This window comes from Parus major, chromosome 8 (assembly GCF_001522545.3).
Source record: "Parus major isolate Abel chromosome 8, Parus_major1.1, whole genome shotgun sequence".
Classification (NCBI taxonomy): Eukaryota; Metazoa; Chordata; class Aves; order Passeriformes; family Paridae; genus Parus; species Parus major.
The window spans coordinates 4,465,836-4,484,030 of record NC_031777.1 but is presented as its reverse complement, the minus strand read 5'-3'; the positions used below and the strand labels follow the sequence as shown (position 1 = coordinate 4,484,030).

The 18,195-nt window shown below is 40.1% G+C and overlaps 1 protein-coding gene across 3 annotated transcripts in view; it reads right to left on the bottom strand.

The window, feature by feature from the left end:
- The window catches only part of BRINP3 (BMP/retinoic acid inducible neural specific 3), a 195,802-nt gene that overhangs the window by 66,270 nt on the left and 111,337 nt on the right, over positions 1 to 18,195 (bottom strand). For all 3 annotated transcript variants that reach the window (XM_015636227.2, XM_015636229.3, XM_015636228.3), the window contains one exon: positions 13,004 to 13,194. In XM_015636227.2, the coding sequence (XP_015491713.1) occupies positions 13,004 to 13,194 (191 nt within the window). The remainder of the gene's footprint in view (positions 1 to 13,003; positions 13,195 to 18,195) is intronic.

Sequence of the window (18,195 nt, the reverse complement as noted above, 5' to 3'; positions counted from 1 at the left end):
CTGCTGCTCCACTGCCCTATTTTTGTCATTGAACATGTTAAAAAACTCCCGCTAATGAGTGTGCAATTACAAATAAATCAAATTTTCTGAGCATTCCAAGCACTGATACTTAACATACTACGGGCTAGATGAACATTTCTGAAGGAGGTACAGGCAAACCAGAATCTTTCACAATGTCAGGGGTTGGATTCATGTTTTCAATATGATTTTTGTAGTTGCCAGGAATTTAAAACAATACCTCAAAGGCATGACATATTTGCAACAGATTTTCTAGCAGCATAGAACTGACACTTTAATTTGAAGAGCCCCCTAACTCAGGAGACCTGGAAACACTCCCATCCTATTTTTATGTCATCTGTAAAATGGGAGACGAACAGTAAACTTGATTTTTCTGCAGAAGAGATAATTGCAAAATTTCCATTAACTTCATTAGAAGGGAAATAGGGACTTCTTTCAAGTTTCTGGGCAAGGAGACGACTTTGAATTTTACTGAATGCAGCACTAAAGCTTCCCAAGAGATCAGACTAATCCTTCCATTCGCACTTCTTTGTTTCTACACTCCCAGGAATTTACTGTGAACCAGATTTTTACCTTAAAATAACAAGGAAATTGAAATGTATTCTCCTTACATAAACCATTATACACCTCAGAAATCAGAATATTTCAGGAGCTGGAGATGAACTCACACTATTTGGATTCTGCTCTGTTACATCTGTTGAAAATGCTACGATTTTTTAAGGCTGCTATGATTTTTTTCAGGTCTGTCTGATAGGGAACAATCCCCTCTCTGCTCAAGTCTATTCCCTGCTATCTCAGGCAGCAATATATTGTCTGTAAATTTCAGGAGAATCCACAAGAATATTGGAATAAGTCTGGCAGCACTGACAGCTCTGGCGTCACAGCCACAATTTTCCCTTTTCAAGGACATTTTAAATCCTGTCAGATGCCACATTCCTGTGCAACCTTCTGGATTGCAACAGGGAAGTTTGCAGGAAATGAGGCTGCTGGAAAACCAGTCAGGGCAGCAGTGCCAGAGCCTTTATTTCCTGCATTTTCTGGAATCAAAGGTGCATCAGCCTCATACAGAGAATAAGGACAGGCATTATCTCCAACAGAACAGGTTATCTCTTTTAATTAATCTTGAAGAGATGACAGTGAAGTTCTCTTACAGAGAAATAATAGAGTTAGCAAAAAATGTAATAAAAATGGAAGATTTTGTTTCAGTCTCCATTTAGCTACTTCTGCTTGCCCATATCTTACTTAAATTAACACTAATATTATTTTTTCTCAGCTTTTATTGCCTAAAGAGACAGCTGAGCAACAAACAGTAAATGAAACCTATATATTTGGTTTAAAAGATAAAATTAGAAACAGAGAGAACAGCACAGATACAAATTAAAATAATATTTCACGTTCATAAAAATCTCAAGGCATCTGCAGAAACCAAAAACAAAGATGCCTACTTAAGAAAAACCCAATTCCCAACTTTCCATCCTTTTCCAAACATCATTCCATTACTCTCTAAAGGACAAAAGAAATTTGGGGGCTCATACTGCTCATAAATGTCTTCTTACATTTAACTCAACTGCAAAATCCCATGCAAGGACTTCCCAGGAGTATTGGGCACAGGATTTGATTCATGGACCAGCTCCTTTAGGCAATGCTGAGGCCACTGGGATTTTTCACTGTGCCCCCATTAGTTTCTAGAAGAAAGAATGATTTGCCTATTTATCAGACTCACAGATATTATTAGTCATAACAATATAGCAGTTGAATGGATTTTTTTTTTATTTTTTTTTAATGTTGGGAAAATATGAAGAAAAAATATAGTTCTTCCTAAATCAGGATAAAAAAGTTAAAATGTTCCTTTTCTTTTTGAGGAAAAAGATCCTCTTGATAAATATAAAAAGTTGTTTTTAGATCATTTGGGAACATTATACCTTTAATGTGTTCAGTTTTTAGATCATGTAAATACTAATTTTCAAAAAAGAAAAAAATTTAAAACCCCAAACTGGTGCCAAAGAAAAAATATGACAGGTTAACATTAGGTCCTAAAAAGAACATGAAAGGCATTTAAAGTATTGAAGCTTAAAAATCAAAATGATAAGGGCAGGTTAATTAAGAACACGATTTTCCATAGAGATTTTACCTTTGTTTATCCATTTCTGTGCAATTCTAAAACTTAGTTGCAATACTCTTTTCAGCAACATCTCTAACAATTCAGTAATTTAAGATGTTTCCAGGTCTTGTATTTCCTGCCCAGAGACTCCTGGGTTATTTGTGCTGTCGGTGGCACTCCAGCTCGGAACACCCTGCACCTCATCTGCAGCAGGACATTTTTCATGTCCATTTTATTTTGCCATCAAACTCCCCCTCCTGGGGTTGTCATCCCAAGCTCTCACAAAGAATCACATTAGTGTCCATAACATGGGTGTCTGCCTGGCTCACAGAGATGAGTGCAGGGATTTATTTTTAGGTTATATTCTCATTACTTCCCACCCATTTATTCCCTCTGGTAAATGATTGTAACACATTTGCCCTTTCTGTCTCATTGGCGCGGCCAACTCTAAATTCAGAGTTCTGCTAAACTCTTGTTTTAGTGCAGCTGGGGTTTTTAACATGTTTTCCTGCTTCTTTGCAAACCTACCTACAGACTAGGCAGCTACAACTGATCCATCATTTAATCTTTAAATCCCTATCAGTTGTTCAAGCTAAAGGGAATTTCTCTTCGCTGAATTTGTGTTAGAGAAGGAAAGCAACTTAATACTGAAGCGTTAAAGTTCATTTCATATGGCTGCTTCACTTGTATGGAAAGTTCTGTCTGAGAACACAGTGAGTCTCAATATTGTTATTTCATGAACTAAACTAGAAGAGATATTTTAATGTACAGAAGACTGCTCTTAGAATTAGGCTCTGAGGGCAGCATTACCCAGACTGACTGCTGAGCCCAGTTGGAAAATCCTTCACATCATCCTGATTCATGGGAATAGAAAGACCTATCAAATACCAACATTTGTTCATTAAAACATACATATCCTACTATGGGTAGGGAAAAAAATATTTAAAATATAGAATATAGGATCTTTTCCAAGGGGTTTTATTCATTCCTTTCTGGTCCTTACATAGATGAGCCAATGGCAAGGGCAAAGAATGATGTATCATAAGGGCAAGTGCATTTCTTCCATCAAAAAAACACAGAAAAAGAGAGAGCCAGAGTTCCTGTGAGCACAAGAATCTAGGGAAGGAGGGAAGTTCAGAAGGAAAAAAAGGAAACCTATGAAAAGAAAGCAGCACTTATTATCAGGACTGTGGAGCCCTGTGGAAGTGAAAGGACTGTTCTGCTCAGAATTGAAAGAAACTCAACCACCTGCAGGTTTTGATTTGTTTCTGTGCACATGACCATGTGAGATAGGACATTCCTAGATATGTACATGTCCAGCTCCTTTCACGGTATGGTAGGTGAAAAACCTCTTGACAAGGGTTTTTTCCTCAATTAAAGAATTTACACTTGTAAATATCTGAATTAAATTCAGATATGCCACTGTATATTTTCTTTATGCCCTTTTGCTTATCAGAATATTTATCTCAAATGCATGCACAATTATTTCTAAGCCATTGCACAGTGGTGTCAGGGTAGAACTCTCAGGACACACACTACAGACTTGTCAGTCTGGGATGTTTGCATCAAGGAAGGACAGATCTTCCCCAGTGTAAACCAATACCAAAGAAAAGCAGACCAACACATTTTATCTTTTATGCCTGAAGGAAGATGGGCTATTTATTTCTGACATTGGCTCAGTATTCTTGTGAATATTGTGTTTCAAATGGAGAACTGAAGTAAGAACAAACTCTACTTAAGTAGGCTAAAACATGACAGAAAAATATTTTAATGGTCCTCTTCAAACCATTTTCTTTATTTTCATCAAGGCTTTATCATCACCTAATTTTACACATTAAGAATTTCATGAAAAGCTGAAGAAAAAACATGGAATGATTTTTCATTTGCAATACTCTAGATACACTTGGAGAAGATAAAATTAGATTTCTTTGCAAATTTATGTATTTTTTGGGAGACTCCCATATCCTCCATTTGGTGGAATTATTAAAAACGTTGGGAAATTATGAACTATTATAACCATGACACAAAAGGGCCTTTTTCTTATATCTTTTCATATTACTTTTAATAAAATTCAAAGGAAGAATACCCAAAGTCTGTGAAATGTAATCGCTATCCCTGAGAATTAAAGGGTTAAATTGAGCTGTCCAGGGAGAGATAATTAATAACAGTTTAATAAATTGGGAAGATGGTAGTTGAGGCTGACTTGTGGAAACCCTGATCTCAGCAATACCAACATGAGTGAGAGGAAACTTCCTTGATGCCAGTGGCATTTATTCCTTGCATAAGGTCAGAACCTCACCATGAAAAATCAGAGTCACTTTTTTATTTTGCCCACTGGATTCTGCTACAAAGCCTGTAGAACTGTGGTGAAGCTTCCAACCTTTCAGGCATTAAAGATCTGAAAACAGTGATCACTCCATAGTGCAGAAAGTCTCCTGAATAAATAATGAAACCTTTCTTAAACCCAGCTCTGCTTCATCATGTAGAGGCATTATATGCATTATCTTGTAAGAGATTAAATTACAGTTTTGCTGTCAGACATGCAAATGCTGCTGAAGCTCCGTGAGAAGGTCTACAAGGTAAAAATAACAGTAAAGTGCAGAATACAGCAATGATACAACTCTCAGTGCCAGTTATCTGTGAAAGATTTCCACACAAGGGATAATTTTTCACACTAAATTAATAGATCAAAGGGAATGATTGCAGATTGAATCATAAACCATAATAACAAAACATGAGAAAGGTATTATAGCCAAGAATTACCTAGGAAAAATAATATGAAAATGGAAAACCTTCCACAGCCTTTTATTATTCTCAAAGCTGGTTTCTTCTGATGCAGAGTCTCTATTCGTCTGAGATACTCTTCCTAATCTGACCTCTGTGTTCATACAAGCTGTTGATACATGCTATCTCCTATTTCTGAGAGCTCAAAGGCAGGGAAATGTTCTGTGAATTTTTTAGTCCTTGCTTGACATTCTCTGACCTGCTGGCAAGCAGTAGCTGCCAATTAGAGGGTGGAGGACAGGCAGAGGGCTGAAGTTTCCCAACCCATACACAAGCCAGCCAGAATAAAGATCAAATTTAAATCTGTACAAAAACCTTAGTGCCTGCAAATTCCTGCTGGAATGCTCTGTCTAACTGCACTGTTCAATATGTTCACTGTGGAGCTCTCAATACTAAAACTCTTCTCCATCTTCTGGGTTTATTTACTTTATTTTCTTTTTTTTTTTTTTCAGGAGGGAAAAAAAAATGGTATGGAACATTTAAGGAACTGTAGTGTGAATTGTTTATAGGTTTTTGACAACTGTGATGGCAAGTGTTGTGTGAGTGCTGTTAAGGTTTCTCGTTTACATATGTATATTTATAGCTTGCTTGGTGTTTGGCAGTCTTTATCTCCCTGTTTGTTTTTTACTCTTCTCTCTTGACTAAACTCATAACTAATAGAAGAGCCCTTCAATTTGTTTTTCTCTATCATGTAGTGCATCCTATACTATTCTGTTGTTGTTTTGTGGTGTTTTGGGGGTTTTTTATTAAGTGGAGAATAGATATCCAAAATGCTTATCCAAGCATCTCTATTATGTGCTATTTTATTGTTCTGAAAGCATCTCACGCTGTGCTGCCAACGAGCTGGCGATGCTGTAACTCCTTGCCCTCATTACTGCTCTGCACACACTGCTGCAAAGACAAGGAGAGGGGAGCTGCTTCTGGAGGCTGCTGAGACCTGTCTTTAATGAGTGTGTGATGCTGCAGATGCTGTGATGGACCGTGGCAGTGATGCTGCTGAGTGAGAATTGAGGGTGATCAGTGAGATGCTACTGCCTTAACTTCCTGGTCTGGGTTTGGAACCACAGCATCCCAGACTGGTTTGGGTGGGAAACCCATCCATCCCACCCCTGCCATGGGCAGGGACACCTTCCACTAGCCCAGGTTGCTCCAAGCATCGTCCAGCCTGGCCTTGGACACTTCCAGGGATCCAGGGGCAGCCACAGCTTCTCTGGGCACCCTGTGCCAGGGCCTCCTCACCCTCACAGAGAACAATTTCTTCCCAATATCCCAGCTAACCCTGTCCTCCTTCAGCTTAAAGCCATTTTCCCTTCTCCTATCACTGCTTCCCCTTGTCAAAAGTTCCTCTCCAGCCTTCTTGAAAGTCCCCTTTAGATATGTTTTATCCCCCCCACCTTTTCTCCCACTCTCTGAAATACTGAGGGCCAGATTCTCACAGCAATTGTGCTGTTTTGCACCTGCTCAAGAACTGACCTCTATGTTACCTTTCAGAGAAAGCAGCCCTGGAGATTCAGTTTAATTAAAACTCAACTGTCCCAATGAATTAAAGGGCTTTTTTAATATCATCACCTTAAATTCCTCAATAAGATATAGAAATAGATCCCTAGCCTTTCACCTGGTGTATTCTTAATATTAGTGAACAATCCATACATAGCAGCCACTATCACTATGGTGAATTTAATCCAAAGATCTCCAACAGCTCCCACATAAAAAAAAAGAAAAAGTACAAAACCTCAGGTATTTTTCATTTTTAAACTGACACAAACTGAAATCCCATCCTGTGCAGTAGAAGATGGTGCAGAGACTTCTTAGCTACCTTTGGGCGATGCCCAAAGTCTAATTGCAGGTCCCAGTCCTTCTGGCAAGATAAAATAATAACACAAATTTAAATTTAAAATTCATACCTAGCCATACTTACAGCAAGCTCTTAATATTGAGTGAGATTTCTAAAGACACCTGCAAAAGTATTCAATTCGCACAGAAATTTTGGGGAAGAAAAACATTTGAGGTCATAATTTCTACATAATTCCTAACTTTTAACTCCCCCTTGGAAAAAAATCAAGCTTTGGTTGTGTATGAAGGCAGTCTGATCTCCCAAGGTAGTGGAGAACTTGGCATTTCATAATGGTCCTGAGCAGTACCTGCCCTTGGAAATCTGTCTTGTGGCTTTTCCTTGACATTCCTAAGCCATGTCACCAAACCTACAAAATGGTGAAACCCCATATTTTTTATAAGAATCAATAATTCCTGGTTCTTAATTTTGTTTATTGTTACAAATAAATTTACATTTATATGTCATTTCTTCAATGAAATCAAGAAAAAGCTGCTATCACAGGACTTGCCAAAGCAATGTTTCTAACTGTGATTTTATACTTTAAAGTTGTTGCTGGGCAATTTTTTTTTTTTCCCAGTCTTTGGTCCTTTACAAGGTTTCACAGCTGTAGTCTTAAATTCTGCCCAAAAACTGAATGGATAAAGTGAGGGCAAGAAGGGTTTGAGATCTGGATTTCAAAAGCTTCCAAAAAATTTGCCGTTTTTACAAAACTGTGCAAACTGTTGAGATTTAGAATTTGCCAGAAATCTGACAAAAGCTCAAGGCTTTATAGTATTTCAGCATTTCTACTCTTTTGATTATGGCAATTACTTGAATTCACGGAAAAACACATGCAAATAGGAGGTATAAAGGAAAAAAAAAATAATCAAGCAAGCTTTTTCAGACAAAACAAACTAGAAAAAAATAAGGTCTGTATTTCAGTCTGAGTTTTGAGTGAGAAATGAATTTCATTACACTTAAGTTTTCCTCTTTAACAGCCCACCATGAGTCACTCACGGGTTAATTATAGATAATCAGATATAGTTACCACCACAATAGAGCCCTGCTCTTTGTAATCTAAACTTCTCAGATAAAACAAAATGTTTAAATCTCTCATAGCGAAGAAAAAAAGTGATTTGGGGAAAGTAAAAAGCAAATTGCACAATAAAATTTAATTGGAATTACAGGGCACGTTCTCAGGGATGTTTATTCTTTCTCACTCAGATGGAATAAATGGGCTGTAAATAGCTGTAAATAGCTGGTGGAAAATTCAATTTATGCATCTGTTCTTCTGTTGCCTCCTGTTCCTTTGTTGCACTGTGGCTGTCCCAGAACTCTTTGGACTCTGCAATAACACCTCTGCTGTACCCACCTGGCCCAGCTCCCACTAGAGGAGGTGTATTCTGGGATGGAGGACAATATCCTCCAAGAGACAGCTATGGAACAGCCTCACTTCATTAATGGCAATGCCATAACATAACTGTGTTTATCATTTTGCAGAATGCAGCGAGACTACTCAGTAATATTTAATTTACCGCGCAACCACGCTGGTTTTTATGTGCTCTGCACAATTGTTTGGACTCATTGCAGAAGTTTGTTAGGGACAGTGCTGGAATTACAGCTTGTAGCAAACTGGAATTGTGGTCATCTGGGAGGAGCACGCTGCTGTCTCCTAGAACTGGGGCTCAGGAAGCAGGGTGAAATCTGGATGTCCTGTGCACAGCCCTCTCCACCCACTCACAACCACAAAACTCTCTAATGAGCTGCTGGGAGCGTGGCCCCACCACCTGGGTGAGCTCAGCAGGGTCATTTTGCCACTGGCAGTGACAGGAGATGGGGAAAAAAATGCTGCCTTTATCTGTATTCTGCTGCCTTTATCTGTATTCTGCTCCCACAGCGGGGCAGGGTTTTATTAGACAAGAGCAGAGCACACCCCATCATCCTAATAGGTTATTAATGAGGAGAACCAACAGCCATCCGTGCAGCTGAAGAGAGGTTTTCCAGGGAAAACGCCTCTAAAATGAGCGTGCCAAGGAAGAGATGTTGGACGTGTCATATTTCAAACACAACAGGCTGTATGTTCATGTAAATGTTATGCAAATGAGACACAGCCCTCAGGCACCTGGTGAGGTTCCAGCAAGGCCCTGGAGGCTCCAAACTGTTGATTTAGCACATGAGCCTCAGCACTTGCACTAAAATGCATGTGCTAAAATCATATTTAAAGAATGCATGTGTCAGGGACTTTGAAATATATGAAATATTGATACAAGCTATGGGCTCTTCCCATGGACATTTTGATTTCCAGTCAGAAAATGTTGCCACGGAATGATGTTACCTCTTTTAATGTGGAATAAGTCTGTGTGATTAATGCAAAGCCTTCTTCAGCAGCAGCAGCCTCAATGCTACTCTTAAGGATAGTTATGTCTTGGGTAGTAGGAAAAAATAGGACAAGAGAGAAGTAGGAGAAAAAAATTACAGGAAAGGACACAGAATTAATGTAGTCATTTGTTTAGGAGATGCATCATGTGTGGATAAAAATTACCCCTTTTTTTAGGAGAAAATCTGCAATTTTTTTTCATAGAAATAGAGAAAAGAAGAGGTGTGAGAGTGATGCAGTCTAACCTGAAAAGGGACGCTTATACCAATTTGGGGGAAGAAAAGGAAAACATATTGCCTTTCTTTGTGGGGGGTAGTATGGTTTTGGACAAAAGTGCATTTGTAATCTCTCTTCTCAAATATTATTTTAGAGGTGTCCCAGCCATCAAGACAGCTGTCTCTGAGCACTGCAGTGGGAAAAAAATGTTGGTGTGCAAGCAGTTGTGCTATTTTTTCCTAATTCCTGATGCAGCTCCAGATTGCCCATAGTCACAGGAAATGTGACAAACAATAAGCCAAATAGCAAAGCAAATTATTCCTGCTCATTTCGAAGCCCAAACTCCAGGAACTTGAGTGGCAGATTTCATTTGTGCACCAGGGTGCTCTGATTTAACTGCAAATGTCAGGCCTTTTGATTTGTGTTTTAAGTCTTTTCTGTTCCATATCATATTTTTGTTTGGTTGGTTTATTCAGATATGCATTCCCAACAGGGTAGTTATGTTCCTCCTAGTAAGAGCATGAGTTATATGAAACATTTTTGATACTCTCAGCTCTCCCTAAAATATAAACAACTCTTGTTAGTACAGTAGAGTTTAGAATACTGAGAATGAAAAAGCCATCCAAAATTAATAAAAAATGACAGTATCAAACACTGACTAGGTCCTGAACATTATTTTTTGTTGTTGTTGCTAACTAGTCAGTAATCAGTCAACAATCATGCTGGGAAAACTTCTAATATTACTTTAGAATTTTAGAGATTTCTCAACCTCTTGCAATACCTTTATGTTGGATTTCTTTAATGCTGGTCAAAGGGGAATTAATTATGCCAAGCTGCGAGACCTTTTCTTGGTCTCTTTTGGCAAATCCCCTGTGCAGAGGAAGGCTTTGAGCAAGAGCTGTGGTGAGCACACCAGACATGGGAGGTGCTGGTGTTGGAAATGATGCAACTTTTAAAATTTTTACCCAACTTTGGTCCAGGGGGCTGTTTGTCTCTGCCCAGGGGAAAGGAATTAAAGTTTCTTTTCAAAAGACTCTGTTCTCTGGGCAATGCCTAATGAAGTTAGCATCTACAGTCTGTAAGTAGCACATGAGGATCTAATTAGCATCGAAGGCAAGAGGATCAATACCCATAGGAAACCAAATCTTGAGAATTGTGTAATTTGGGACTAATGAACATTGAGCCAATGAATTTCTCTGGGTTTTGTCTGTATAAGTATGTGAAAAGTCTAGAACCAGGTGTGATGGAATTATTTACTCTGCACAACCCAAGCAACATGTGCATGAAATTATTTCTGTTGCACATCCTGGCCAGAATAAAGTAATGTCTTAATTCTCCAACACTAAAAATGATGTTGGAGAGGTTTAGGTTTTTTTCCCACAGTTTTGGTGACACTGGGACTTAAAAAACTGCTCAGGACTCTGTGGTGTAACAAGCACTGAGGTAATCCTCCCTGCAGCAGCACAGGAGGGGAAGCTGTGATGGTCACCCTGGTCCCCAGGTCCTTTACGGTGTCACTTCTCCCAAGCCAACCCTCAAGCTGGGACACAGATCTGGTTCAGCAGCTGTATGGAAAGTACTCTAACTCATATGTCACTATATATGTTTTAATGAATAGTCTTAAAATGTGCCACTTACACCCTGGATCTAAAACTTTACTTGATGGTTTTCCAATTTAGAACAGCAGTCTTTCAGAAACCTGTGCATATAGAACAAAAAAAAAAATGCCTTCCTTGGCTATTTCTGTGCTCTTGCGTTTTAACAGAAACAGGTTTTTTGTTCAATTAATGTTCTGACAGTAGAAATTTGTCATGCAAATGTTCCCAGCCTCTCAATGAAAGTGGTGAAAGAAGCCAGGGTTTCATTTATCAGCACTGGTGCATCTGATGTGAGAACCATTTCCTGGAGGCTCCTGCCGTCAATTTACCAAATCAGATTTGCTGGTGGACTAACACTTGGTTTGCATCCATCTCAGCAGGAGGTTGGAGAGAAATGTTTCATTTGTAGTGCTTGCAGAAATCTTTGGACATGCAGAAGGTTCACCCTGTAAACTGTAGGTGGGCAGGGTTGAATTTTGCATTGTAACACAAATTTTCTTAAAAATATTTTTGTGGCTAGAAAGGGCAGATTTAGTTCAGGCAGAGTTTTGTCTCTACAGTTCTATGTTCTGTCACTTGAGATACCATTGATTGCAACCACCCATTATCTTCACATAACAGGAATTTTTGCATGTGGAGGGAGCCTGGTTTTAAAGGTTGCTGTACATCTACATAATAAACAGTCAGGTGATGAAGGCAAGTCACATCTGAGGGGTGAGTGATACCATGGTCTGCAGCAAGAATCATAGAATTCAACCATTAAGGTTGAAAAGACCTCCAAGAGCATCAACCTTCAAACCACTCTGTCAAATAACCCACATCTCATCCACTCACTTCTTGAACACCTCCGAGGATGGGGACTCTACCACTGCCCTGGACAGCCCCTTCCAATCCCTCACCACTCTTTAAGGAAGGAAGTGTTCCTAAAATCCATCCTGAACCTACCCTGGAGCAACCTGAGGCCATTTCTTCTTGTCTATCACTAGCTGCCTGGGAGAAACTCCGATCCCAGCTCACCACAACCTCCCAATCCAGTCCTTCGTCCAAGACCAGGTGATGAGATGGGCAGCCTTAACCAAACCCTGGGTTTGCTCTGCTGCACTCTCAGCTCAACTCTGGCACCAGCAGATGGCCAGAGCTGAGCTGGGCTGAGCTGCCATGGCACCATTCTGAGATGGATGGGACTTTGGGAATGTCCTCCACAGACCAGCAGGCAAACTCAACATTTGCCATGGAGCCACAACTTCTGGTTGTATCCTTCCCCCAGTAATGGCACTTTCAAAGAAGTAAATTTGTATTTACTTGAGTTAGGAATTACATCTGGTTTCATGTGTCTTTAGTGAAGATCCTGGTTACCAGTAGAGAGATCCAATGAAAGGATCCTAAATCACATCTTACATCAAGAGCTTCATAATTACTGCACATTCAACTGCAAGTTACAATTGTGTTTGCCCTTCAAGGCTGGAAATGAACTGGGAGAGGATATTTCAAATGAGTAACAAGTCTAAAGATCTCCTCAGGAGGACAGCTGTTGCTTTCTGTCCTACCTGGGGCACTGATCTTGGTCAAACATCCTCTGGTGCTAGGAGTGACCTGCAGCAATCAGCACAGTTTGACTGACAAACTGTGCTAAAACTATTTCCTAAGAGAAAATAATACATCTCCATGAAACATGTAGAGCCAAGAGCTCCAAATTGTTCCAAAGGTCTTATAAAAAATATAGAATTCAGTAACAGGAGTACAATAACTATATTAAAAAAATAAACTAAAAATTAAGAAAAGGCATGAGAAATATAAATCTGTCTGTAAATGGAGTTACTGATCACACATGTTCATAAGGTTCTCCCAATGACCAAACACTTCTATAAACACTTCTGTATCAATAAAATTATGTATCATTCATCACCAATATCTCTAGTACACCTTTAGACCTTCTTCCACGCCAGCATCTTCCTTACAAATTTAATGCTTTGATTTGGGTAAGAAAGATAATAAAACTGATTGTTTTGCTAACGCTTACGAATCAAACCACACTTTCCCTGAGGAGCAGTGCAGCTGGGAGCTGCCCTGGAGGTGTGTCCTGGAGCTGTCCCTACCTTGATGGCGGTGGAGGCGATCTGGATGTGGTGCAGCCGGCGCAGGGTGCTGTCCCTGTCGATGAAGTAGGAGGCTGCCAGCTGGTGCAGGGTCTCCAGCGTCACCACAGAGCTGTTGGCGCTGGGGTCGCTCCCGTCCGACCTCTTGCTCAGCTTCCTTTTGTCCACAAAAATTGTGAGTGACTCCTCTCCTGGGCAGGGAAACAGAAGCCCCAGCAAGCATCAGCAATGTGCAACAACACAGAGAGATTTTGTAGACATCCAGATTTAAGCACATACAAAATGTGTTTATTTCCAAGGTCACTTAATACATTCATTCTGTAGTGCTCTATGTTAGCATAAAAGAAAATGAAACCAGTGTAATACTTGAGATGTTTGCTTGTTTCCTTCTCTCATAAAGCCTATCATAGCTGACTTTACAAGAAAGGCACCTTGTTGCACCTTGTTATGAGTAACTATGTGCTTTCTAATCAATTCAGCAGTGCCTGAAATCTGAAAGAACAGTTGCCTTGAACCAAATTTCTGCAACAGAAAAATGTAGGGTTTTCAGAAACTTGGTGGTTTTCCACCAAGCTCTGGCAACTTGTGTTGTGGATTTCTCACTTCCTGTCTCTTTATAAAGATGTGGATAAATACTCTTGAATTCAGAAATTTTAATTTCTGTAAGATTATTGAAAACCAAAAATCTGACTTGCTTAACTGCATGGGTTCTTAGGAACATTTCCAGAACAGACCTACTGGCACTGTCAAATTTTCCATGTTTATTGTCTATTTCATGGATATATTTTCCTGTGTTTCAGGCTAAGCAAGAATTCATTCATTTAATAAAGTGTTTAGGCAAACCCCTTTACATGACAAAACAAATTGGAAAAGTAATTTCTGGACCCATTATTTTCTTCTGTGTAATTTATGTCCAAAATAAATTGGACAGAAGGAAATTTCCTCACCCTCTGAGCATGTGTTTGGTAACATGCATTTTTCAGCATTTAGCTCAACAATTGATTAATAATGTCATTATACCTGGATTTTAGGTGCTGAACAACTCCACTGAGTGCCTTTTCCTAGTTCCTGGAAAGGAAGTTACCCTGCTAAGGTCTGACTTGCCACTTGTGCTACTTTCACTGCTCACCCATCTGCTGCAGTGGCACTGTGCCCGTGCAGAGCATGGGATGCCAACTTCAGATGGGTTTATGTGCCAAAAAATAATAGCTGTAGGATAAAAATCTAGGATGAAAACATGACATCATCTTTAGAGGGAGCTAATCTTGGTAGTGAGCAATGCTAAGTGAGGAACGTGTGCCTCTGTGCAGGAGATCACATTTGCTGGCAAATTTTGACTCACAAAAATTGTCTTTGGTTAACATGAGCACACTCCTTGTTCCCCAATGTACATTATGTGTTTCCCAATCTCTCGGAAATTCAGAGGACAGTCAAGCCTTTCAGATCTTACACAGGCAAAACTGGCATTATACAGGAGCTTTTTATCTAAATAGACCTGCAGGGTTTGTCCAGAATATTTCTTTTTCCCTGGAAGGGACAGGTGGCTGTTCCAGCTGCAGCTTACCTCAGTTTCCACCACTGCATTTATGCTTCTCCTCCTACAGTTTCCTAATGGGTCATTATTTCTGTGCATGAAGTTGTCAATGCAGGGATTAATTGCCTGAAGCTCCAAAGAACTAGGAATTAAAACAGCCTCCTTAAGTACCAGGATTTCCCCACCCAATTATTTAATCTTTCTGCTGTAATATGTGGATGAAGGTTCACAACTGCCGTAAGGAGGGAGCTGGGAAAGCACAGCAAACTCTAACAGCCTGTCCCCTGAGAGAAATCTGCCATCAGAACCTGCTCTAGGTTCCAGCTTTGCTGGCATTCAACTATGCCCATGCAATAAAACCTGACTTGCCACAACCTGCCATGGGACTCCAGCCAGGATAAAAGACATTTCTGGGATGAAAAGCAATGGAGTGGGCTCCAAATTTGAGCCAGACTTGAGATTTGAGCCCGGGGCCGTGGGTTTTGTGCAGCGGTCTGTGGAGCTACAAAGACGTGGTTTAGAACAGATATTAGGAAGAAATTGTTCCCTGTGAGGGTGGTGAGGCCCTGGAACAGGGTGCCCAGAGAAGCTGTGGCTGCCCCTGGATCCCTGGAAGTGTCCAAGGCCAGGTGGGAGAGAGCTTGGAGCAACCCAGTCCAAGGATATCCTCCAGCCCAGACTGTTCCATGGTTCTGTGGTATCAAAGAAGACAACATCTGAACTCAGAGGGTGTCAGCAACCAGCTCAGGCTGCACAGATTAGGTGCAAAATTTTACTAGGAGCTTTCTCTCCATGTTTTCACCTTTTCTAGAGTCTGAGCTAATTTATTTAGATTGAAGTGGCTTTTGCAAGGTCAACCATCTTTCCACTGAAAAGATAATGAATTGTAAGGGCAAAGAAAACAAGGACTTAAAGCTGCAGAAAATCTCTGGAAAAGATTACAAAAACTTTTTTTTTTTTTTTTGAGGTTCTTTGTGTTTCATTATCACAGAATCATAGATTTATAGACTGGTTTGGGTAGGAAGGGACTTTCAAAGATCATCCAGTTCTATCCATGCCATGGGCAGGGACACCTCCCACTCTCCCAGGGTGCTCCAAGTCCCATCCAACCTGGCCTTGGACACTTCCAGGGATCCAGGGACAGCCACAGCTTCTCTGGACACCCTGTGCCAGGGCCTGTCCACCTTCACAGGGAGCTGAGGGTGATGTTGAGATATTCCTAACATCTAATCCATGTTTCCTCTCCTTTAATTCAAAACCCTTCTCCCTTATCCTATCACTATCTGCCCATGTAAAAAGTCATTCTTTTTCTTTTTTATAAGCCCTTTAAAGTCCTGGATTGCCACAATAAGGTCTCCCTGGAGCTTTCTCTTTTCCAGGCTGAAGAATCCCAGCTCTCCCAGCCTCTCTCTGAGGAAACCTTCTCCAGGCCACAGAGCACCCACCACACCTTCTTCTCATGTAAACACTTTGCTTGATCTGTATTAATCATTAGCAGAGATGGTGGGGTTCCTTATATTTCAACAGAATTCTGCTAAGTTTTAGTATTAAAACTGCTCTCCAGTATTATCTCTCTTTAGTATTCCCTGCTCTCCAGGAGAAGACAGCAGAACTGCAATAAAAACTCCCATTTCAAAAACAAAGAAATAAACAAACCTTGAAAAAGGACAGGGTGGTGTGTTGTGGTGTTTTACTTTGATTAGAACATCTCAGGAAAAGATCATTTGGACCACATTAGAGTTATCACATCATCCTGTTTGTCTTGTCCTCCTTGACCCTACACTTTCCATGGTGGGTGTGGATCCCCTGGCACCCCCAGCCCTGTCCCTACCCCCTAGCAGATATGTTTGGGTTCTCATTCTTTGTAACCAGTCTGAAATAACTTCAGATGTTTACATGGCACCTCACACAAGGAGTCCTGGCTCATCTCTGGCACTCTCAGGCACTGTGCTACCAGCAGGTGCCATCAGGGGCAGCTCAAAGATACTTGCTGCACAAAAGACTTCTCACAGAGTTTTTCATCCGTCAGAGATGATGGATCCCTTGCTAGAAAAAGTGAATTCCCCCATACATCAGAGCTTAGGCACCCCTGTCCCTGCAGAACTGTGAAAGGGCTCTCTTCTGCACCCAGAACTTCAGGGTTTGGGAAATAACACTGCCAACTCTGGTTTGGGGGAGACAATTTGAGTTTTAAGTTCATTTGGAGAAAATTAAACCCATGCCAAAAGAGACTCTTTTGAAAACATGGATGAATCTTGTTTTTCACTGGTTACTGTCTGCCACCATAAAACAGGCTAAGATACCCAAGCATCAGGTAAAAACTGGTCAAGGTTAAAAATTTTAAGAACTGAAAAGGAGCAGTGACAGTGAACACTTATAACACATGATAATTCAGCATCAAATCCTCCCAGCTGTGCTTTTTACAAGCTCTGAAAGCAGCATTTGCTCTCCTTCCCAAAATTCAAGAGACAGTAAAATTCACTTTCTCAGGTTTAAAGGAAGTAGTAGCATGGAATTACTTAGTTATGCTTACAAAACAATGCTACATAGCCCAATGGGTGGTTCACGAAGCTCTCAGTCACCACAGGGATGTTTTATTGCCATGTGGGGCTGTCACTGACAGAGAGTCACTGCAGGGGCAGGGGACTGATGTTCATGCTCTTCACTGACCAGTGTCCACTACTGTCCCCACCAGCCCTAGAGCATGCAAGCTTATAACTTCAATTTTTAATTCTTGCTGGGTTTACAAGAACATATTGCCCATGATATATGTTTATAAATTCAACTAGCTCCCAACACAGTTAAAAAAAAAAAATAAAAAAGAAGTTAAATAGGTGTATAGAAATTTACCCAGATATACAACACATCTGTGGCCATTTAGATGCATGACTCCTAAGTAACAGTTGGTAAGTGCATTCAGAAACTAGAAATTAATTTTGTGTTCATCTTAAGAACATAATCAGGAGTTATTTGAATTAAAAATGCAAATCTCCATCAACATGGCGGAATTGGAATAATGCTGTAACAATTGCAGCTAAATATAACCATCTATAGAAGGAGTAAATATATTTTGTTATACATACGAATGAATATTCATGATTTAAACACGTAGTGCTATCTTGTGCCTCAGTTGTTGAGAGATTGTTTGCCTGTACCCACATCTTTGGAATAATAAAGGAATTACAGGCCTTGATGTTTCATATTTTTATCTGTAGACTGGGAAGTGGTAGGAAAAGGCAGTGATCCAAGCAGTTCCCACCACTTTGTGTCAGAGAGGAAACAGGAATAAAAGGAGAACACTCCAAGGTAGCTATAGCTGAGCATAACCCACAGATGCCTACTTGAACCTCTCTCTTCATACACATAAAAGTATCTTACACAGAACTAAAGGCCTTTGGCCTAGGAACTCCTCAAAGGTTTTTGATTAAATAAAATACCTCAGCTACTACCTAAATAACTACACCTAAATAAATACACCAGCTACTACCAGCTAGTGGAAAATCTATTCCTGTCTGGATCACCAAAGGTACCATTAGGGTTTTATCAGGTCATTTTCCCAAAGTTAAGCAGATGCTGGTAGAAATGCACAGGCTGAAAAACGATATAAATTAATGTCAGGCCAGATGTGGTACCATTTCCATGGTCCAAGTGAATAACA